A 25,431-nucleotide genomic window follows, 5' to 3' on the forward strand; every position below is an offset into this window, starting at 1 on the left:
CCATACTACCTCCCTAAAGATGACTCTTCTCTATTAAACCCATCAAACCAAAAATGAGCTCATTACTCATAGACATGATCATAGATATTTACACATGTTTATTCTCATTAGGATTATTTTCCATTATATGATTCCATGTTGGTGAAATATCTGAAACATAACTGTGGAAGGAAAATGATGAAATCAATAAAAATTTGGATAATTATTTTTGCTGATAGGTCTTGAGACTATGACTGATTTCACTTTATATCATTTGAAAAAAAATGTGCTTACAATTTATTTGAAGGAATTAAATAATAAAATTAATGATAAAATATTCTCCTATTTTATTACTTGCATAAACATTTGGGGAAGGTTCTGCTCATGTAGGTTTTACAATGATAACCACATTCTGATGGAGAGAACATGCCCCAGTTATATTCCCACACTGACTAGTCCTTCTCTTGTCTTGGCTATTCCTATTTCCATGAAGCCCCTGATCTGCCTGACATTATCTCTTCCTCCAACCTAACAAGATTTCCAGCTCTGTATCACAGATTTCCTGTCCACCTCGGATTCACTCTCAGTTTCTATGACAGTGGAAGATCCGCAGCATCCGCTCCCGCATTTGCTTAGTTCGGGCCCCATAAATCAAGGGATTGACCATGGGAGGCACTAGGAAGTAGAGATTGTCAATGATAATTTGTAGATGAGGAGCCATATGGTAGCCTAAAATCTGGGCCAGGACAGAGAAGACAACAGGAGAATAAAAAAGAGCTATGACACAAAGGTGGGAGCCACATGTATTGAGAGCTTTGCCCCGTGCCTCCCAAGAGGGTATCTGAAAGACAGCATGAAGGATCAGCCCATATGACAGAATGATAAAAAATAGATCAAGTCCCACGGATGCTACAAGAACCATGAGGCCATAGAAAATGTGGTTGGAGATGTCTCCACAGGCTATCTTCACCACAGCCATATAGGCACAGTAGGAGTAAGCGATGATGTGGGTTTGGAACCTTTCCAGTCTTTCTGCCAGGATGGGTGCTGGAGTCAGCACTGCCACTGCCCTTGCCAGGACAGTCAGTGCCATCTTCACAAGTACCTTGTTAGCAAGGATGGTTGTATATCTCAGAGGAAACCAGATAGCCACAAATCTGTCAAAAGCCATGGCTAGGAGGATCCCAGACTCCATGACGTAAAAGGAAGGGATGAAAAACATTTGTGTGAGGCAGGCATTGAAGCTGATTTCTTTGGCATTCATCCAGAAGATATCCAGCATGCGGGGCACAGTGACACTGACCAGGGACAGGTCAACAACAGATAGCATGGCCAGGAGGAGAAACATGGGCTCATGAAGACTCTTCTCTACTCGGATGATGCATAAGATGGTGGTATTCCCAAAAATTGTAACAACAAAGACCAAGAAAAAAGGCACAGAGAACCAGCCATGGGAAGATTCCAGGCCAGGGATTCCAGCCAGAACAAATATCAAAGGTTGAGGAATGGAGTTGTTGCAAGAGGTCATCCCTAACCTGAGCTCTTCAAAGTCTGATTCCTAGGGAGAAAGAAACAGGGACATTTTGAAGTCACTGAATCATTTGCACCTAAAATGCTGGGTATTTTAGTAGCGTATGGTGATAATCATAATTATATGATACAAACTAATGATCAAATGAATGCTTCAGCTACTTAGAGTGTGGAGGGAGATAATCCTAGGCTACTCTCTCTGCAGAAGCAGTCTTAGGGATAAATGCTCAATAAAGACATATCAACTGCATACTTGAGATTCTCCTATGGCCCTGATCCAATTTAATAATCAATGTGTGCAGTCCTGTGGGATTTTTTCCGAGATACAAGATTTGACAAGAGACCAAACATTTTCAACATTATAGGCAAAAGGTGGGGGTAAGAACAAGCTATAAAGCATGGTTTTCATTCAAAATTGAGGAAGTTGAATTTCTTCATCCTACTTTTTAGTTCTTGAGACTGGCCTTGGTACTTAGGATTCTTTTCTGGACTCTGTTGATTTTGACAGGGAACCTAGAAATTCTGCTGATTTAATACCGGGAAAGCATTATGTTATTCTGGAGAAATAACTGATATTTTGGATGATAAATGTGGAATCCAAAATGCCTCAGTTGATAATAATTTAGTATTAAGATTACAGATTATTCAATAAAGCATGGTTGGTGAGTGGACAAAAGTAAAGGTAAATTATTAATCCTCTGTATATATGTGTATTTATGTAAGGAATATAGTTAAGATTAATGGTAATACATATTTCTATATAAATTAAGACTATCGCATTTGCTAAATATTTTAACCTACAATTGTTTTGAATCAAAATACATATTTAAAAATTGGGGAGCCTGGGTGGTTCAGTGGTTCAGCACTGCCTTTGGCCCAGAGTGTGATCCTGGAGACCCAGGATCGAGTCCCACGTCAGGCTCTCTGCTTGGAGCCTACTGCTCCCTCTGCCTGTGTCTCTGCCTCTCTCTATCTCTCTGTCTCTCATTCATGAATAAATAAAGTCTCTATAAGATACATATTTAAAAATTTATAAATAATTTGACGAAAGTTATAAAGAGTATACTTAATACATTAGAAGTAGAAGCCAAACAAATGTATAATACATACAAAAATAACAAAGGAATAAGACGTTTTTCTTATTACTATGATTGAAATTAAATTCCACTATTAAGGTTTAGATTCCATATTTTGTTAGAAACATTCCACCTATATATTTATAAAAGATAATCACAGAAGAAATAAAGTTTCTATAAAAGCTTAAAATAAAGAGATAAAAAACTCATACAAAGTTGCTCTAAAAGGAGAATTGCAGTAATATTAACTCTGTGTCCTTTTCTGTTTTTTTTTTTAAGATTTTATTTATTTATTCATGAGAGACACACACACACACACACACACACACACACACACACAGAGGCAGAGACATAGGCAGAAAGAGAAGCAGGCTCCATGAAGGGAGCCTGATGCAGGACTCCTTCCCAGGACTCCAGGATCATGCCCTGGGCTGAAGGCAGGCACTCAACCACTGAGCCATCAAGGCATCCCTCCTTTTATGTTTTTAGTTGTCAATGGATTTGGATTATTTGTATTTTTTTTTTTTGCTAATTAACTTATTCTAAATATTTAGGAGCCCAAAATAGAGTGGCATATCTGCCAAAATACTACTGTATCATTTATATATCATAAATTGAGTCATTTAGATCTAAGTATTTAATATATCAACTGCATTTGGCAAAAACACACCATAGCCCAATGATAGGCAGATCCTGGAAGATTACATGATACAATGAAAACAGTCAACTCATTGAGATAACACATGTTGGGGATACAATCTCAGTCCTGCCACTTAAGTGACTTGACCAAGCTGCTTAAGACTTGAAGTCTCATTTCCTCATCTCAAAAATGGTTTACCTTTCAAAGCTTGCAGTGAGGATAGAATCCATTATTAAATTCCAACATTGTATAAAATATGCAACATGCTTTGGTGTCCTATAATAGTAAATCTTTTTCTTTTTCTTTGAAGTTTAACTTTTATTTGTGATACTCAAAAAGTGATGTTCTTTTTGTTTTTTTTTTCTTGGAAAGAACTCTAGGATGATGAACAGTCTTGAATTGACACTATAAAGAGGAATATTTGATGGCCCTTGTAATTTTATCCTCAAATATTTTTAGACTCATTAGATACTAGAGAGCAAAAAAATACTTAGTGTCACCAGAAATAGACATCTGGCCTAATAAAGGACACTAAAATTTTTTTAAAAGTACATTTTAGTTCAATAGGGGAAATGATCCTTCACAAATTCAAACAGAAAGGACTACCCTGTGAAACCAAAAGCTCACTACCAGTGGGAGATTCCAGGTAGAAACTGAATAATGATCTATGAGGAATAATGTAGATGAAAATTCTCCAAGTGATGGGGATATTAGGACATTAGAGTTTTAAGCAACATTGTAAAGTTTTGTCTGAGTGATCCTGGAACAGTTGCCAGGAACAAGTATATCAACATTAATTATAAGTAAAGACCATCAGTTTAAACATAAAAATTAGAAATGTACTTATTTTTCTACAGAATGTTACTGGGAATTCTCAAGATTGAAGACCCAACCACAGTTCTATAAGTGTTGGTGATGGTAGTATGTGGATTAAAAAGATTTGAAAATCTCTTTTTCCTTACATGACTGTGCATCCCAGGATTTTCTGATTTTTTCTCTCCTATTTCTCCCTTTTCCTAGAGTATTACCTGTATATGGTTTTTGAATCTGGTCACAGTAGGGCTGGGGCCAGCAGAGCACCCATTTGCTTGAGGTATGAGGAAGATCTGTTGACGACCAGAATAAGATGGAGTGTCTAAGTTGGAGGCAGATTTATGCTGGTTTGTTCTGATCTTTCTGGGTCCCTAGTGGCCTCTATATTGGGCAAAGTGACTTACTAGCCTGGATATTCGGGAAACAAATCATAGAGACAATCATTGATGATACCACCTGAGGATAAGAGCAGATATTAAGGAACACTATAGATCTAAGTGTTGGTATGGTATAGGAGCCCTAGGGAGAAAGAGTAAGGACTGGAGACTCATTTAGGATGGAAATTAAAGAACACCTGGAGTAACAGGTAGCAGAGCTGCTACAGCTATAATTGTATAAAAATTGATTTCCCTTGTTAAGAACCAATAGTTTAAACCATTTTCAGTTCCAGTGTCTTTTGGAGACTCCATGTACAAAACTTAAGCTGAAATTAAGAATCTTGATTTCTGGGGTGCCTGGGTGGCTCAGTTAAGCATCTGACTTTGGCTCAAGTCATGGTTCCAGGGTCTTGGCATGGAGCCCCATGTCAGGCTCTCTGCTCAGTGGGGAGCCTGCTTCTCCCCTTCCTCTATCTGCCACTCCCTCTGCTTGTTGTCTTGCTATCTCTCTCAAATAAATAAGTAAAATGTTAAAAAAAAAAAAGAATCTTGATTTCCTAGATATAATCAAAATCCACAAGAAGCTGGCAAAAAGGGAGATTAAATATGTTGGCCTTAATATATTAAACCAAACTATAATAAAAAATATACCAAAAACCAAAAAAATAAAATAAAAAAATAAAAAGCATGAAAAAAAGGGAAATTAAGACCATACTTATCTTGATGAGAACTGAGAAATGTAAAGAATCATCATATTGTACACCTGAAACCAATTAACACTGAACATTAATTATACTTCAAAAAAAGTATGAAAAATCTTAATTGATTAAATTAAGACCATAGTATGGTAAGTAAGATATATAAAAAGAAACATCAAGGGGTGAGATAAAAGTAGGAACAAGAGAGGAATTCTAGAAAGAAAATATTGTAAAATATTAGGTTTAGGAGAGACTGAGTTTCAGAAAGACTGTTGGTGGGAGTGACAAGCTCAATTTGAAAGCAAATGGTAAAGGGGGATCTGAACTGCAGGCTATTTTGCCAGTGGTCAAATGTAAACATTCTAATGATAGTGACTGGCCCTTGTTTGTTTGTTCACTATTATTTCCCCAGTGCCTGGTAAGTTGTAGGTCTTCAAATATTTTCATATGAATAAATGTGTATCTCTGCCCCTACACCCTGCCCCTACACAGGTCTTCATCAAGCATCCACTCTAGACTTTAGGCCGATAATAACACTGCAAGGGGAAGCAATGGTCATACTCCAATGAGCTTATCTAAGTCTTCAGTAAGCCATGTTCCCCCAGCCTAAAGTATATTCAGGGTACTCAAATCAATTTAATTCTCTTGTGATTTCTACAAACTTGGATCAGATTGTTATCATATTGTTCTAGGTAACTTTTATAACATCCTAAAAGGTCTTCTGCATTCATTTATTCATTCCATTCTTGTCTCATCCCATTTTCTTCACTGCAGCCATAATGATCTTTTCACTTAAAAAAAGATTTTATTTATTTGAGAGAGAGAACGAGAGAGCTCAGGCAGTGCATGTGTGAGTGGGGGTGGGGGGTAAGGGGTGGGAGAGGGCAAAGTAGACTCCTTGCTCATCAGTAAGCCCTATGCAGTTGGATCCCAGGACCCTGGGATCATAAGTGGAAGGCAGCTACTTTACTGACTGGGCCACCCAGGCACTCCACAATGATCTTTTTAAAAACACAAACCTAGTATGTCACTCCTGTGCATAAAACATTCACAGTCTCCCTCTTATTTTTAGGATAAAATTGAGAACCCAAAAAATGGCCTATGCACTTTTGCGTGCTACTGTCCCAGTCTGAGGCACCCACTTTTCACCTCCTTCTCTGTCCTCCAGCCACAAAATGGATTCTGGTCCAGTTTTCCTACCTTAAGATCCACACATGTTCACGCATCCTGTTCTCTCTCCCTGTAACATCACCAGTCCCATTTCATGACCTCTGTCTCTTTTCTCAGCTGCTTATGTGCCTTCTGGGACTCAAGTAAATGTCATTTTTAGGGAAGCTTTCCTTGATTGCCCTAGACTAGACATCTTTGTTTCCACTTGACAGCACATAATAGCCAGTGTAATTATGCATTTGGGCATCACTTGATTATTTCACCTCCACCAGAATGTAAAGTCCCTGAGACGTGGACTTTGTTTTGCCCACCCTTCTTAATTCTTCAGAATTAAGCACTGGGTGATGTATGGAAGTGTTTAATTACTATATTGTACACCTGAAACTGAGATAACTCTGCATATTAACTATACTAGAATTTAAAATAAAATAAAAGGAGCACCTGGGTGGCTCAGTGGGCTGAGCATCAGCTTTTGGTTTTTGCTCAGGTCACGATCGCATGGGTCATGTGATGGAGAACAGTCTGCTTAAAGATTCTCCTCTCTCCCTCTGCTACTTCCCCCACTCTAAAATAAGCAAATCTTTAAAAAAATAAATTAAATTAAAACATAAATAATAAAAGTAAATGGGGACTTAAACATGGGATTAATTATTTTTATTTTTATTTAAATCCAGATACTACCACTTAGTCAATATATGACATTGAGCATATTATTTAATCTCTCTGAATCTAAATTACTTACATGTTAGATCAAGACCAACAATCCAGTGATTATGGTGATAATTATAAAATTTTATTTGCATGTGTATATATAGAGCTATGCATTATGCACATATATATGCAAATGTATACCTATGTCTTACAAAGTCTGACTTATAATAAATACACAAAATTGTTATGATAATCCATGTGTTAACTAATAAATGCTATTATAAGTGTCTTATATGTGTGTGTGTGTGGCACTATTGTAAGTGTCTTATATGTTTTCATTTATTTAATCCTTTAAGCTCTCTGAGGCAGGAAATCATATGATCCTTATTTTATTGATTTTTGACAACAAGGCCCGGAAAGTTTCAGCAACTTGTTTGAGCACACAAAAGCAGAAAGTGGAAGAGATGAATAATGAACTCAGACACTCTGCTTCTAGAGCCAGTGCACTTAACTTCAAACCATACTGAGTTTACTTGGCAAAAGGCATATTAAGAATTTAACTAAAATGTATCATGACATTTTCTACAATAAAGGTAGGGAGAATTTTTAGTTAGTTTGCCCTGAGGGAAAAAACTTAATCTTTCTGGGGTTTCTGGGTGGATCAATGGGTTAAGCATCTGCCTTCAGCTCAGGTCTTAATCCCAGGAGTTTGGGATCAAGATTCCCCAGGATCCTGGGATCTAGCCCTGCATCAGGATCCCTGATCATCAGGTAGCCTGCTTCTTCCTCTCCCTCTACCTATTGCTGCCCCTGCTTGTGTTCTCTGTCTCTCTCTGTCAAATACATAAATAAAATTTTAAGCAAAATAAAAGAAAAGAAACTTAATCTTTCTGATAAAGTAGGGGAGTTTAAATAAGACCTATATCTTGAAGGATAATTAAACTCTTCCCAGGTAAAAAAGAGGATGAGTCAGAGAGAAATATTTTGAGCAAAACATAAAGATATGGAGAGACCTATTATTTGAGAGTTTTCTGTTTTTTTTTTTTAAGATTTATTTATTTATTTTTTTTTTGGAGGAGTGGGCAGAGAGAGAGAGAGAGAGAGAGAAGCAGACTCCCTGCTGAATGCAGAGCCCCCGAGACCATGACCTGAACCAAAATCAAGAGCTGGATGCTTAATCAACTGAGCCACTCAAGCACCCCAAAGATCTATTATTTCAATGAAGGTGGGAGTCTTCATGAACTGGCAATGAGTTCAAGGGATATATAAGAATGAGAAATAGCAGAAAGAATTTCATTAAGCTTTGCTTTGCTATCCTGGTGCTTCCATGGGTCTGACATATCAATTCTGTTTGTTTTTTAACTTTTAGGAGGATAACTATGATCTCAATGTGAAGGGTGTGTTGGGCATAGTAATTAAAAGCTAATGCCTTGAAAATGTCAGTGGCAACTGTTGAAATAGCCCAACTGGGAAATGATAAAACCTTGAACAATCATGTTTTAGTAGAGTCTAAGGAAGAGGAATGGGGAGAAGCAGCCCCAATATTTACCTCTAAGAATCTCTTATACTAAATAGAAGGAAATTACAGAGAAAAGAAAGAAGACACAAATAATACTTTACAAGTAACAAATCACAAAAAGAGAACATCAATTCAATGAAATTCAGGATATTATTTATTGACTCTGGAGTAATTTCCATTTTGTATAAGCAAAGAAGTGAAGGAAAGAGTCATATTTTTAAAGATAAAATACTCATATTTTTTCCAATAAAATACTTGTATCATTTTTAATAATTTTATTTTTAATTATCACTAGTAGCATAATCACTTTTATTAAATTGAGTTTTTATTTTATTTTATTTTATTTTACGTTTTTTTTTTTTTTTTTACTTTTTTAGTTGGAGTTCAATTTGCCAACATATAGCATATCACCCAGTGCTCATCCCATATCAAGTGCCCCCCTCAGTGCCCGTCACCCAGTCACCCCCCCCCCCCCGCCTACCTCCCTTTCTACCACCACTTGTTCATTTCCCAGAGTTAGGAGTCTCTCATGTTCTGTCTCCCTCCCTGATATTTCCCACTCATTTTTTCTCCTTTTCCCTTTATTCCTTTTCACTATTATTTATATTCCCCAAATGAATGAGACCATATAATGTTTGTCCTTCTCGGATTGACTTACTTCACTCAGCATAATACCCTCCAGTTCCATCCACGTTGAAGCAAATGGTGGGTATTTGTCGTTTCTAATGGCTGAGTAATATTCTGTTGTATACATAGACCACATCTTCTTTATCCATTCATCTTTCGATGGACACCGAGGCTCCTTCCACAGTTTGGCTATTGTGGAAATTGAGTTATTTTAATAATAGATTCCCTTCTTTAGCAAGGACATAATATCTGAAAACCAGCATAGCTGAGTCTAGCTCAGTGGGCTTGTTCCTAAACTCTGGGAAAATTCCCAAGTATGTAGCATCAAGCATAATGTTGTTTCTATTTTCAGGACACTCTGTGATGAAGGTAAAGAGAATATTTTTAAAGATAATTAGTGTTAGTCCAGGTAACAAAATAGCATGGACAAGTCATTCTTTGTGGAGACACAATATTCCATGAGCGATACAATGTTTAAACTTCTGTGGTCTTGATTATTGCAATATTGAACTTTTCCACATTTCTGTTTGACAACTTGTCCTATGTGTCCATTCTTGTGAATAAAACATAATTATTTGTTGTATTAAAAGGACACCAGCCCTGTTATATTGCCTCTTCTGTAGAATATTGACAGTGATCATTAATTTTTCTTTTTTTTAAGATTTATTTATTTATTTATTCAGAGAGAGAGAGAGAGAGAGAGGCAGAGACACAGGCAGAGGGAGAAGCAGGCTCCGTGAAGAGAGCTGGACATGGGACTCGATTCTAGGTCTCCAGGATCACACCTCAAGCTGCAGGCGGCGCTAAACTGCTGCTCCACTGGGGCTGCCCATGATCATTAATTTTTCAATTGCAGATACTTCATATGGAATTTTCTGAGGTTCCATGGGTTTCTTCATGTTTTTAATCACTCCCTATGTGAAAAGAAACTGCTAGCCTCAGTTACAACACAGAAGATCAGTAGCAGCAAGAAGGATAATGGAAAAAAATGGAAAAAAAAAAAAAAGAAGCAGAATGGAATCTTTTTCCAATCAACAAGGTTTGAGTAAGTTCCCTTCAATCCAGGTGTGCACAAAATATCTCATGCCCTCTAGTTTCATTACAGTTAGGGAATTTCTATTATATGTGGTCACTCTTCCCCACCAAAATATCTGATATCAGAGGGAGGGATGATTTTCATGTCAGTTACAAAAATGGAATCAATTATTTCCATACTTCCTATTATGATAGATATCATCTTTGCAAACAATTTCAGGATAATCAAGTGACTTTTACCTTTAGAGAACTAAGGACATGGTCTCGAATTTTTTTGGTCCTAATACCATAAACAATGGGATTAAGGAAAGGTGGTACCAGGAGGTACATATTGGCAATAAAGATATGAATTTGGGGAGCCACATTGTGGCCAAAGCGGTGAGTGAGGAAGGTAAAGACAGCTGTAGAGTAGAAAACAAGGATGACACAGACATGGGAGCCACAGGTGCCTAGAGCTTTAAAACTTGCTTCCCGTGATGGAAGGCGAAAGACTGCACGGAGGATTAGGACATAAGAGACAGCGATGAAAAAGCCATCACAGGAACCAATGACAGAGGCCACACTGAGGCTGTAACGTTTGGTAGCTCCTGTGTCCACACACGCCAGCTTCACCACAGCCATGAACTCACAGTAGGTGTGGGCAATGATTCGTGTTCTGCAGTAGGGCAGCTGTTTGAGCAGGATGGGATGTGGGGAAAAGAAGGCCACTCCCCGGAGTACCACAGAAGCTCCCATTTTGGCAATGCGAGCATGGGTGAGAATCGTGGTATGGCGCAGTGGATGACAAATGGCCACATAACGGTCAAAGGCCATGGCTAGGAAAAAGCCCGATTCCATCGCAGTAAAGCTATGAATGAAGAACATTTGAGCCAGGCAGGCATCAAAGGCAATGTCATGGGCTCCAAGCCAGAAGAGACAGAGCATGCGGGGCAGCGTGGATGTGGAGAGGACCAGGTCGGTGATGGAGAGCATGCAGAGAAAGAAGAACATAGGCTCATGGAGACTTCGCTCTGCCCTCACCACAGCCAGGATGGTCACATTCCCCACCACAGCCACCACGTACATGGAGCAGAAGGGGATCCCAATCCATACATGCAGGTGCTCTAGTCCTGGGATGCCCATCAGCAAGAAGGTGACAGGAAAGGGACGAGAGGTGTTGAGAGGAGGCATAATGTTGTTTCCCTTTGCTGTTTGTCACTACTTCCGAAGATGAAGCTGCTATGACAGATTATCAAACCAGGTGCTCAAAATGTGGAGATTCAGTTCAAGAAGATCCTTATGTTCAAAACAATTCCAATTCATAATCAGGTGTATTTAAATTCACTAGGACCAGAATAATCAAATTTGTAACATCATATAAAATACTGTGCTTGAAAATACAGAAGACTAATTCATATATCATTTCATATTTTCACAGGGGCATATAAGTTTCTGTAACCATTCATTTCCATAAAAGAGTCCTTGTCTATTCAATCGTACTTAATTCAACAACTGTTCAGTAAGCTGTTGTGGTATGACAAAACACAGTCCAGGCACTGAGAGTAAAGTAAAGCACAGATCAGATCCTCTCCTGGAGGTTACACTCCATGAGGAAAACATCAGAATATGATAGACAATGAGTGATATGTGTGGGTGATGAGAATGCCATATTCAAGTTGATATCTGAATGACTGAGCTCAAGCCTACAGAGCCTGAGATATTACACATTCTGGGAATGAAAATTGCAAGAAAAACTGTTCTGAAACAGGAACACAAAGAAACAGACAAAAATGCACATGTTTGGGGAACTTACATGACAAAGGAGAAAGTAGTAGGAGTTGAAGCACAATTTCTCTACATTAATAGCTTCTTCATATTTTCCCTTTTCTTCTGCCTGTTTTAGAAAAACATCAGATGTATAAACAACAGTCTTGAGAATATTCTAAAATTCTCTGCTTTATTTTCTTTTTTTAAAATATTTTATTTATTTTATTCATGAGAGACACAGAGAAAGAGAGAGGCAGAGACATAGGCAGAGGGAGAAGCAGGGTCCATACAAGGAGCCCGACATGGGACTCAATACCGGGACTCCAGGATCAAGCCCTGCGTCAAAGGTGGATGCTAAACCCCTGAGCCACCCAGGGATCCCCTCTGCTTTGTTTTCTTAAGAACTTTCTGCAAAAGATCTAATTTTGCATCGATTGTATGTTGTACATAACCTGACTTGGTATGTTTTCATCTACTGCTCACTGTAGTTCTCCTTATCATTTATTACTGTGCTTATTTTTCCTTTCTCCTCCTTCCTATTAGTTCCTGTCTGAAAATTATATCTCTCATATAGTTATTCTTTTACAAGTGTCAAATTCAGTTTCAAATATGATAAGTGCAGTTAATATTTAAACTGTATATTTATGACTAATGATAAGTTAGACTCTACAAAAAAGTATACTTCAGATTCCCCAAGGTGAATAATGCAGAATATTACTCCTCAAAATGTAGAAGTGCCTCCCAAAGCCATTTTGGGTTTTAACTTCTTTGGGTTGCTTCCATAACAGTGGTAACCAGAGACTATTTTTGGGTTGCAAGACTTGCAATTTTCCTCTTTAATTTCTCAGTCAGTATTTCCCTTCAGTAAGTATAAATGAGCAAGCAGAAACCTTGTGACACTTTCATAGAGTTATTGGAGGGATTCTTTTAGGCAGAAGATTGTACAACCCACACACTATGTGATGTAGGGGGTAGAAATAAATGATCCCTTCTCCCGATTTAAGAGGAAGAAAGTTACAATCCAGCCACTCAAGCTTTCAGAGTTACTTATTAAATTTGGACAACTAAAAACTTGGAGGATTTCATGTAGTAAGAGTGTGACATCACTTGGAATATTTCTAAATGGTAACATGATATGTACATCTTTGGGATTGCTTCTTAAATAAGAATAATGTATTTCATACCTTCCAGATCTCATTTGTCACACTCCATATGTGACTAACATGAAGCATAGTATATGTCACCTTTTTTCCTGTTGTTTTTTTTTCTATCATATACCCTTTAAATAGAAATATTATATGTTCTTCCAAAACATATATTGATAAGGATCACACACACACACACACACGCACACAGAAACAACATATTTCTTAACCTTAAAGTCATTCATTACCTTCCTATACTCAGTGTTTCAGACTTAACACTATAGAGATGGACCCTTTTGGTGCTCCCTCATTTATTCATCCAGAAAACCACATTCTGATACATGCAGAGCAGTCATTTACTGGCTTGTTAAATTGGTCAAAAGATGTCCAAAATATCAAGTACTGAATAAAGGATAGACCTTTATACTTTTCACAGTTCCACGGGAAAAAATGTGCCTCCATGACAGAGAAGCCATGGGGACATCCCCAGATAAAGGGATGAGTGAGAAGACAGGGGCTGGGAGGATTAAAGAAGAGAATGACTCTTAGATTGCTGCAAATTGTTTGCTTGTAGAGAAACCCTCCTTTACTCGTCTTCTGTTCTCCCCCATCTCCCATGGAGGCACTGACACTGAGTAGTACTGCCATCAAATCTTAAAGAGGAAATCTGTTTTTCCTATGTTTCAAACAGATCCTCATAAATACAGTATGTACTCATAAAAAGCATACATGGTTATCCTTTCATAAGCTTACCAGAACCATGAAAACACACTTAAACTCTCCAAATATCCCTAACTGAAGGACTGTTTCCTAGGCTTCAACACTTACTAACCCCGTGTTTTCCTCTTGTGAAAAACTCTTGAACGGTACAGATATAGATTTTTGAATTATTTATCTGATGAGCAGATTGTAAAGAAGTAATTTGTAAGGCAGTGGATTATCATGAGTGGGAATGAATTCAATAGAAATGATAGCAATGCACTGTTTTGCGACTCAGGATAAGTTTCATTTAGTGTGGAATCTGAACAACATATGACATCTGGTCTTGGGAATCTATCTCATCTATATAAGTGATATAGATGAGATGGAATGGTATATATATATATATATAAAATCACAAAGTTCCTTTAGGAAGGGCAATCATGACATAATGAATTTAAATCTTTTGTAGTCTGGGCTCAAAGAGTTCAGATTAGGTAAGATTCTGTGGGTGAAAAATACACACATATATACATACATTGTATAGCCTACAGGAAATTTTATAATCCAGTGTTTAGATCACTGGCTTTAACTTATTAGGTGTTCAATATACATGTAGAAAGCATAAATACAATACAGAACATTGGAAAAGAAAACTGCACAGAAGGATATACACATTGGTTTCAAAAAATACTTTTTCTCGAGAAGCATACATGATTTGATCACTATGATGACATCCTTTTGAAAATACCAACCTGGGGGATTTACCCCAAAGATTCAGATGCAATGAAACGCTGGGACACCTGCTCCCCGATGTTTCTAGCAGCAATGTCCACAATAGCCAAATGGTGGAAGGAGCCTCGGTGTCCATCCAAAGATGAATGGATAAAGAAGATGTGGTCTATGTATACAATGGAATATTACTCAGCCATTAGAAACGACAAATACCCACCATTTGCTTCAACGTGGATGGAACTGGAGGGTATTATGCTGAGTGACGTAAGTCAATCGGAGAAGGACAAACATTATATGTTCTCATTCATTTGGGGAATATAAATAATAGTGAAAGGGAATAGAAGGGAAGGGAGAAGAAATGGGTAGGAAATATCAGAAAGGGAGACAGAACATAAAGACTCCTAACTCTGGGAAATGAACTAGGGGTGGTGGAAGGGGAGGAGGGCGGGGGAGGTGGGGGTGACTGGGTGACGGGCACTGAGGGGGACACTTGACGGGATGAGCACTGGGTGTTATTCTGTATGTTGGTAAATTGAACACCAATAAAAATTATTTTATTAAAAAAAATACCAACCTGTATGTAAATCCAGATGTCACAATGTATCCATATTTTTGTTACCTATACTGTATTCCTTCAGGTAAGTCATGTAATATAAAAATAATTTCAAGAGAGATAATCTTCATTCCTATGATATCCTTAAAAAAGATCTCTGCCTCCTAAAATCTGGCTCTTTAACTATTTCATCCATTGAGAATACAAAATGTTTACTTCCTTAGCTTAAAGATTTTTTTCTCCTTCATTGAATCTATGATTCAGAAAATAAAAAGGTGGTATTTGGAGGAGTCCTCATGTCCTAAAAAATTTTACTGAGATCACTCAGGCTAGCCTTTTCTCTACCCTTCTCTACACTGATACTATACTAATTAGCTCATACAAGAAATTGATTCAGAACTAACAAGCAATCCAAAGATGTAGCTTCTATATGTAGCAGCTTCCACGTAATATTCTCAGAGGATAAGCAAGAACAGCATTAAAAAAAATAGCATTTGACACAAACTGGTCCCTATAGAGTCATTGCCAGATGGGAGAATGGTTTGTATACTTGGTAACAGGCCTCGTATTTTGCCTGTGAATATCCTCAGGTGTTAATTCCAGATGTAGCTATCCTTCAATAATACAATACCTTTTATTTAATCTGTCAACCACTTAATGGGACCTGAAATCCTGAAGAAGACTAAAAATAATATATTCTTTACTCCTCTGATTAACTGAATTTAATTCCAACCAAAAACAAGTAATAATGGTTTCATTTCCTTTGGATGTATGACCAAAAGTAGAATTGCTGGATCACATTGTAGTTTTGCTTTGTGTTTTCATTTTTGAGGACCCCATACTGGGTTCCACCATGGCTGTACTAACACTCCCACCAACAGCATATAAGGGTTCTCTAGTCTCTACATTATCTCCAACACATATCTCTTGTATTTTTGATACCAGTCATCCTAGGTGTGTGAGGTGATATCTTTCTATGGTTTTGCTTTGCATTTCCTCGAGGAGGAGTGAAGTTCAGCACCTTTTCATATACATGTTGGACATTTTCATGCCTTCTTTTGAGAAATGTCTCTTCAAGTCCTTTGCCCATTTTGTGATGGGGTTATTCGGAGTTTTTTTGGCTACTAAGTAGTATGAATTCCTCAAATACTTTAGATATAGGCCCCTAACGAACTACCTGGCTTGCAAATCCATCCTCCTACTCTTTTTGCTTTGTCGAGTGTTTCTTTTGCTGTGCAGAAGCTTTTTAATTTGATGCAATTCCACTCATATACTTTTGTTTTTGTTGCCTATGCTATGATGTTATATATCTGAAAAATCATTACTTAGACCAATGGCAAGAAGATTTTTCCCAGTGTTTTCGTCAAGGACTTTTATGTTTTCAGGTGTTTCTTCTGAGCCTTCCATTTTGAGTTCTTTTTTGTGAGTGATGTGAGATAAGGATATAATTGCATTCTTCTGCATGTGGATATCCAGTTTTCCCAACACCATTTATTTATTGGAGAGGCTACTGTCTTTCCATTGTTTTAGCATCCTTGTAGAAGACCAGCTGATTATAGATGGATAGATTTACTTCAGGGTTGTGTATTCAGGTTTTATGGATCTATTTCTCTGCTTCTATTCCGGTATCATACTGTTTTGATTACTGTAGATTTGTAATATATTTTGAAACCAGGACGTGTGATGCCGTCAGCTTTGTTCTTGATCAAGATAGTTTTCACTATTAGAGGTCCTTTGTGGTTCAGTGTAAGTTTAGTGGTTTTTTTTTCTATTTCTGTAATAATGCCATTGAGATTTTGATAAGGATCACAATGAATCTATAGATCACTTTGGATAGCACAGAAATCTTAACAATATAAATTCCTCCACTCAAGAAATATGATTTATTTCCAATCATCTTTAATTTCCTTCACCAGCATTTTATAATTTTCAGTGTACCAGTCTATTATGTCTTTGGTCAAGTTTACTCATGTATTTTATTCTGCTGCTGTTTTGAATGGGATTGTTTTCTTAGTTTCTTTTCCAGATAGTTCATTATCTGTATATCAAAACACAACTAGCTTATGTGTATTAATTTGGTACTGTGCAACTATATTTATTAGGTCTAACAATTACCATTAATAAATTGAAAAACTTAAAGCTATTCACTGGTAAAACTTAAAACTCTTTACTAATAATAGTAAAACTATCACTAGTAAAAACTAGTAGTGATGGAGTCTGGGATTTACTCTTGTTACGTTCATCTTCAGTTGACTTTCCATCAGATGTACTAAGCATTGTAGTAGAAAGCTCCAACCCACCTACATTGCCCCATATTATTGTTGTTTGTTCCCCTCAATGCCTAAGTTTTTTAGTGAGAACTCATTTCACATCTTCTAAAAACAGAGATAAATGGCTAATATTACATTATATACTGAAGTCAAAGTATTCAGATATACATATATGCATTTGTTTATGTATGTGCAAATCTATCTGTATATATCCACTCAGTATTTAGTTAATATACATGCTTCCCAACTTGAAAACAAAGGTTTTGTAATCAATTTTGAAATAAGCAATTTTCCAACTATGTAGAGAAAAGAGATGTAGTTATAGGAGCCTTAAGTGTCTGGCCCACAACAAAAAGCTCACTACCCCAGGTACGCTACTTCATTAAAAGAGCTTATCTGAATTATAGGTTTGACAACAGAGATCAAGTCTTTTAACAGCATGAAACACCTATTTGTGTCCACAGAGCATGGTTGAACATGGTGGCTCCTTCCTCATGACAGCTCTCTGTATCCGGTAAAAGAGATCTCTGTTTAAAGTGACACCAGTACAGGCATAGATAATAGTTATGCACAGGGCAGCCCAGGTGGCTAAGTGGTTTAGCGCTGTCTTCAGCCCAGGGACTGATCCTGGAGACCCAGGATCGAGTCCCACGTCAGGCTTCCTGCGTGGAGCCTGCTTCTCCCTCTGCCTGTGTCTCTGCCTCTGTGTGTGTGTGTGTGTGTGTGTCTCATGAATAAATAAAACATCTTAAAAATAGTTATGGACAATGTATACATTCATCTGGTGACTCAGAAATCTAGAGAGCATTGCGTAGACAATATGGAGGAGGTAAGCAGTGAGAAGGCAAAATATCCACAGAAACATCAAGAAATAAAAGGAGGATTCTATTGCATCCTATTGATACAGTAGATTCAAGGAAATGTTCCATTATTTCTTGCTTAAATGATACCAAACACTTTTAACTCTTAACTCTCAATTCCTTCCTAAAACATTTCCTCTCAAATCCATACACATATTTAAATATTTTAGTGTTTAAAATATGATGTGGATTATTGTGCGAGATACATTTAGACAAGCAGGTTTGTGTATACATATGTGTATGCACATATTTACATTTGAATGTAATCTATACTTACATTTTTACATACGTATAGGTGTGCATATACACACATACTTGCTTCTTTATCTCCCACAATATTCCACATCATGTTCTGAACCATAATAATATTTAATGTGTACAGATACCCACAACCATTGTCTCAAGACTCTTCCTTTGCCAAATCCATCTCTCTGCTTGAAACTCCATTATTTTCAAATTATGGAATAACCCTCAAATGCAATGTAAGAACAGGTAAAAGTAATCTGTGGTAATAAAAAAAACAAGAAATAGTTGCTTGGAGGGAAGAGAGACTTAGGAAAATGACTGGAAGTTGGCATGAGAGAACTCTGAGGTACTGAAAATTTTCTGTATCTTATGTTGGGTAATGGTTACCCAGTAGCATACACATGTTAAATCTCAGTGAAAAGAATAATTAAGACTCATCCTTTGATGTACATTTGGGTTGTCAGGGCTGTAAATTATTATACAAGTCTTATTGCGGACTTATCTGTTTCTTTTTAGTAAATACCAAGTAGTAAAACTGATTTTTGTGGAGATGTGTATTTCTTTGCAACAACAACAACAAAAAAAATCAAGTAGAAAGAAGGAAGATTAAGACATATTAATATAGGACCTGAACAGGAAAAAACATGGATATAAACTGTTATTTCAAGAACCAAGTTATAAAATATAATAAGGAAAGTCTAAAGTATTTCTCTGCTAAAGTTTGCATTCTCTTGATGAGAATTTCACATTTATATATGCATATTGAAGAAAGGGGGGTACTCCAAAAAGAACAGACAACTGATTGAGAACCTTTGAGAAAACTGAGTTAGACAGACATAAAAAGAGAGAGAAAGAAGGAAAAAAAGAAAGAATTGAAAGACAAGACCTATGTCAAAGAATGAAGTGGGAAATAATCAGAGTGGTGTAGAGAAAAGAAAGTGAGATAAGGAGGTAGCAAAAGGGAGAGATGTCAGCCCTTAGAATAAATTCCTGAGGAAACCGGGAAGAAGAAAAAACGGGAAAAATCAATGAAAGATAATAATGATGGTGCATGAAAACATTTTCTTTTCCTCTTCACAGACCAAACTGACTCCGTATGTGTACTGAAGTTGAACTAATAATTCTGATATTGGACAAATACTAACAACTTAATGCTAAAAAAGTATGTAAGTGAATAAACAAGCTGGTGATGATATCACATGAAGATACAGAGTGTCAAACAGTTGAGCCTCACTCAGAAGAAAGACATCTAGGTGGAAATCCCTAGCTCTCTTGGTTACCATAATCTAAAAGCCAGTAACCTACAGGCTTGCTAGAGAAAGGCAATTTGCCCCCATTTTGCCATCAGTTACCTAATAATTTTTCTACGTCAGGTGACTGAACTAAAACGCTGGGTCAGAAAGCAGCTGACATATGAAATATCCTCCATATTCTGAGAAGGATAACCCATTACTGATAATAAGCTATAAAACTTGTCATCTGGGAGGTTTTGCTGAAAGATTCCATCACCTTTCAAAAAATAGAGGAGAGATGATGAATTACTGAATATTTCAATGACCATGGGGAGCTTGAAGAATGTGGTCCATAAGGAAAAAAAAATACTTAAAGTTCATTTGAAGCTGAAAATTACTATGAAATACTAGGCAACAGGAATGACATTATTCATAGGAGGATAAAGAAGAAAAGGAGGAGATGAAGGGGAAACAGGAATAATATGTAGTAGTAGTGGGAAAAGAGGGAGCTGGTGGAGCAAAATTACTATAATATTGATCAACACAATAGTAACTACTATACTACTTCATCTATAGGTCCTGTCAGGTAACAGAGGATGAAAACATACTTCTGCTTTATTTCTGCATCTTAAGAAATCTCCATTTCTCACATTCTAGTGATTTCACTCATGAGTTCATGCTCTAATTTCTCTAAACCTAACCCAAGATCAGAGTTCCCAATTCTCCATCCAGGCAGACTTCTTCCTTCTAGAATTCAGAAAACTCTCTGGCCTTATGTTGCAGGGCCAGTCCAACTCACTCCTGGAAGGAAGCTGGGGGATCAGAAAGATAATGACACTCTGGGGATTGGGAAGGTAATGATGCTCTGGGATCAGCCCAAGCACCCAGGAAGGCCTAGTAACCTTTCCTTTAATATCTGCCTCTGGTGGAAATGTTGGTGAGAACAAAGATGCAACTCACTTACTCACATGGCAAATCAGCCCTCAGCTCTATCCAGGTAAGGTTTTCCTTTACAGTTTGGGAACTGGGGGTGAATAAAGGGCTATAATGGGTTATATTTTAAGAGAGAATGAATAGACTAACTTTTCTCACTCCTGGTCATTAATTTTTCTATCCATTGCCATGTTATATTTTTCTCTGTATTTAGAATTTTTCATCAACAAAAGGAGAATGGGGAAGGGAGCTTAGATTATTGTAAATCTAATAGAATTTATATTGAAAGAATTTTGCAGATAATTCAGTCCCATCTTCTATTTCTGTCCCTCTAATAATTTATGATACATCAAAGTGGTTTTCATGATTCTGAAATCCAGTCACCTGGATACCTATTAACTGTAACGTTTTCAGTTCACTGAAAATAAAAAAAAGGATGAGACAACCAACGACCTATGTCTGTGGAGATGTGGGGTGTTTGAATGACACAGAAAGGATAAGAAATACAGGAAAATTGTAGGCTATGAAAAGCTTTACTGTCTGATCCATTTATACATCATCTTAGTCCTTTTTATGATGGAGGAAAGGATACTTAATCCTCCTTTCTGACCTCTTGCCTCTGCTGGAGATCATTTATTAAAACCTTTCTTTCTTGGGGATCCCTGGGTGGCTCAGTGGTTTAGCGCCTGCCTTTGGCCCAGGGTGGGATCCTGGAGTCCTGGGATCAAGTCCCACGTCGGGCTCCTAGCATGGAGCCTGCCTCTCCCTCCTCCTGTGTCTCTGCCTCTCTCTCTCTCTCTCTCTCTCTCTATGTCTATCATAAATAAATAAATCTTCTTTCTTTTCTACTCAGTAACTAAGATTGAGTCAATCCCTTTTATGATAGCATTTATGTTATTTGAAAGATAAGACTCATCAAATCCATGCACTTATTGTTTCTCATAATAGTTGTACTTAACGTAATTCAGATGCACTGGGCTTATCTCATTTTATTCCTACTAACTCACAAAGTCTGTAAAGGAGTAATCGTTACAAAGATTTTGTAAAAATCATGTGACATTATTTAACTGCATGGAAATCTGCAAAGTAGTTGAGACATCATCTTATTTTGGCTGTGGTCAAGTTATATACCGGAAGATGGAAGGAAGCTCTTTAGCTCTGGAATTTTCATCTTGTGGTAATTTTTTTCATTTCTATCATCAACAAGTTTTCACTTCTGTGTGTTTTTTTCTTGTCTCCTCAATATTATGCAGCCTATTTTTGTCTTGACAAAATAACATATTTTCATAAACTGCTACGGAAATTATGTGAACTATGCCAACCACTGATGTGCTCTCTATATGATCTCATTTAATAATGGGGTAAGTAAAGTAATTGTTGTTAATTTACAGATGGGTAAACTGTGGGTGATATGTAAGGTAACTAGGAGGATTCCATAAAAGGTAAATGTATGTGTGTGGTGAGAGGCTCATCTTTCAGAGTTTCAAAGCTTTGAATTTAACCGCTTGCTGATTTCTAGATAAATACTCTGATAAAGGCATTATCATCAAGTTAAATACAGCTAAGTATAATATTTATTTTTGCATTTACAATATCAGCCAGATATTGAATAATTATTTAGGAGATACCGATTTATTTAGATTTTGAGATTTCTTTCTCTCTTAGCTTCTATCATCTGGCAACTCACATTCATAACTATTGGCAACATCTTCCACATATTCCATTAGTTCTTCCACCACATATATCTAAATATAACAAACATCAAAGGAAATTATTTTTCACAATATTTATTGCTTTAGTCAATGTCTTATGACTATTTTGACTATAGTCTGATCATTAGTTTTACTGTTGGAAAACAAGCAAAGAGAACTCGGTGTCTATCCATTAATTATTTTTCATTAGTGTAATAATTATTGTATCAAAAAATTCCTTTGATGCTTCCACACATGTACTTTAAGTGACCATGAGGCAGCTATTTATATGACTATTTTCAAGCGACTGCCCCAATAAAAAACAGAAGAGTTCTATTGCTATACATAAAAGTCTCCATTTCTAGGGTGAATGGATGTTACCAAATCAGAGGAAAATATTTTGTGAGAGTTATTTCAGTAAGCGTGTTGACATGGAAAGACTGGAGTAAAACAAGAACTGGTTTAAATATTAGAGAATAATTAATGCAGTAGATACTACTGGAAAACAAAAAATGAACTTCTTAGTTGTGATTTTGGATTCCATTAAAGAGAAATCAGGTCAATTCAATAAAAAAGTATAAACCTAGGGAGACATAAGATTAGCTCATTATACTCAAAGGCGCTTCAGGATTCAAACCACAGCTAATTAACAATAGTATAGTGTATAGAATACACTATCATAGTACAGTGTAAAATTACTGAGAATAAAGTAGTATCCTTATTGTGGAAACCAGAAGATATTCAACTTTACCAAGTAATCCACTGATATTTAACTTGTGGAGAGTGAACATCATGCTCATCCAGCAGTATGGCATCTCTAAATTGGCTAAGTTCTGCTTCTGACTATATCTATCCTATCCTATTTTTAGTTGTTACTCTTCCTAAAATGTCCCTCTGTATTCTTTCACTAATTTTCTAAGACTCTGTAAAAAACATCCTCCATATTCCACTCTCCCCATTCCTTTCAACAAATCCACTTTAAATTTAAGTGAACTTAATTTATTCAGAGAACTGCTCATCCCTGGCTGCCTTTGAAACAGACCACCTTCTTCAAATTTCCTTGAAGGGCCACACTTAATGTCCTGTCAAACAGTGACTTATTCAATGTCTTTATAATGAACACTGAGTGAATGCAAGATGGCTAAACTATCTCCTACCAATCCCCACATGAGAACCAATGTCACAGATTCAGGGATATATAACCTGCTTCTTTGGACCAGGAGTAATACTGATTGAGGATGAAGGCTTGCATAAACTATGTACTCATCCACATGGGGCAACAGAAATGGGGGGGGGGTTCTTCTAGGTCCACAAGATGCCCAGATGGAATCTTCATTTGCAGCAAAACTGGGCTGACATCCACATGTAAATAAAGAAGGAAAGCCTACTGTAGGTGTCTCAAACAGCCCAGCCTAGAGGTCATAGAAAATGCAAAAGATCAGTATTCTCAGACTCATGGTTTCCATTTCCACAAAGAAAGCAGTTTTTTAAAAAAATATTTATTTATTTATTAATTTCTTCATGAGAGACAGAGAGATTGAGAGAGAGAGGCAGAGACACAGGCAGAGGGAGAAGCAGGCTCCATGCAGGGAGCTCGACGTGGGACTCAATCCCAGTCTCCAGGATCACGCCCTAGGCCGAAGAAGGTGCTAAACCACTGAGCCACCTGGGCTGCCCTCTAGCAGAAGTTTTGTAAGATTGTTTGCTACTGCTGTGTTAGCACAGAACCGCTGAATAATCCAGCCAAACTGTAACCCAAAGCCTAAACTTATTTATTCAAGGATCGATATGTCTGAATGATAGTGGGGTTTGTGTCCTCTTCACTTCTCACTCCCATTCTCTTTCTGCAGGATTGAGAATTAGTGATGAAAAGAGAGAGCACTAACTTCCATGGCATCCATTAACATGTCATATCTGGACCCCACAACAGTGATGCTAATTGGGATCCCTGGACTAGAGCATGTGCAATTTTGGATTGGATTTTCCTTCTTTGTAGTATGTGTGGTGGCTTTTCTGGGAAACATCATTTTACTGATCATCATTCCTGCAGAACGCAGCTTGCATCAACCCATGTACATCTTCCTGGCAGTGCTGGCAGCCACTGACATAGGACTCTGTGTAGCTATTGCTCCCAAGATGTTGGCCATCTTCTGGTTTGGCTCCCGCTCCATGGCTTTTGATGCTTGCTTAGCCCAGCTTTTCTTCATCCATTCCTTGCAGGGCATGGAATCTGGCATCCTGTTGGCCATGGCCTTTGACCGCTATGTTGCCATCTGTGATCCACTGAGGCACACATCCATCCTCACTCCTTTCATCTTGGTTACTTTGGTGCTGGTTGTGGCAATTCGGGCAATGGTGCTCGTTGGCATTCTACCTGTTTTAATCAAAAGACTACACTTTTTCCATTCCATTGTGATTGCTCACTCTTACTGTGAGCACATGGCTGTGGTCAAGCTAGCTGCAGAAGACATCCGAGTCAATAAAACATGTGGTCTCCTTGTAGGTTTTACAATACTGGGGTTTGACATGATTTTTATTATTATTTCTTACATTCTTATTTTCCAGGCTGTTTTCCGTCTACATCAAAAAGAGGCTCGGCTCAAAGCATTTAATACATGTACAGCTCATATTTTTGTTTTCCTTGAATTTTATATTCTTGCCTTCTTTTCCTTCTTCAGCCACCGTTTTGGACATGTTGCTCCCCCTACCCATATTCTTCTGTCTACCATCTACCTGCTTGTGCCACCTGCACTCAACCCTATCGTCTATGGTGTAAAAAACAAGGTGATTCGTAGACGTGTGGCACAGATTTTTTTTCTGAATTGTCAATCCCGGCAGTAAACTATTAAGTGGTTATGCTCATGGGCAGAATACTTTTACTTTCCAGGGATGGAGACAGGTTGAACTCTGGGTGTTCATTATTGGGGGCTTTACTTCAATATGCCCAAACATAAAGGCATTTATGAAAAGACTTTTATTTCACAAACTACAGATAGTTTGTGAAAAATCTATTCTATTCTGCTATTATTTCTATTCATTTTAATTCTAATTTCATCTTTATCAATGCACTTCCTTTTTATCTTTTTAATTTGCAATTCTTTTACTTTTTTAAAAAAGATTTTATTTATTTACTCATGAGAGACACACACACCAACACACACACACACACACACACACACACACACAGGCAGAGAGAGAGGCAGAGG

At 37.3% G+C, this 25,431-nt stretch overlaps 3 protein-coding genes across 3 annotated transcripts; 1 reads left to right on the plus strand and 2 right to left on the minus strand.

Moving 5' to 3' along the window:
• Positions 1 to 562: 562 nt before the first annotated feature.
• OR52AD1 (olfactory receptor family 52 subfamily AD member 1) lies at positions 563 to 1,507 on the minus strand. The gene has a single exon (NM_001388840.1). It carries the CDS (start codon positions 1,505 to 1,507, stop codon positions 563 to 565), a length of 945 nt encoding a protein of 314 aa, NP_001375769.1.
• Positions 1,508 to 10,340: 8,833 nt separating this feature from the next.
• Positions 10,341 to 11,285, minus strand: LOC541584 (olfactory receptor 52D1). The gene has a single exon (XM_038568159.1). The coding sequence runs from the start codon at positions 11,283 to 11,285 to the stop codon at positions 10,341 to 10,343; it is 945 nt and encodes a 314-aa protein (XP_038424087.1).
• A 12,830-nt stretch (positions 11,286 to 24,115) lies between these two features.
• OR52AB3 (olfactory receptor family 52 subfamily AB member 3) lies at positions 24,116 to 25,066 on the plus strand. Its single transcript, NM_001388838.1, is given in 1 exon segment — positions 24,116 to 25,066. A coding segment is annotated over 1 exon segment (951 nt).
• The last annotated feature ends 365 nt before the right edge of the window (positions 25,067 to 25,431 follow it).

The sequence above is a fragment of the Canis lupus genome, chromosome 21 (genome assembly GCF_011100685.1).
Source record: "Canis lupus familiaris isolate Mischka breed German Shepherd chromosome 21, alternate assembly UU_Cfam_GSD_1.0, whole genome shotgun sequence".
In the NCBI taxonomy this organism is placed as follows: Eukaryota; Metazoa; Chordata; class Mammalia; order Carnivora; family Canidae; genus Canis; species Canis lupus.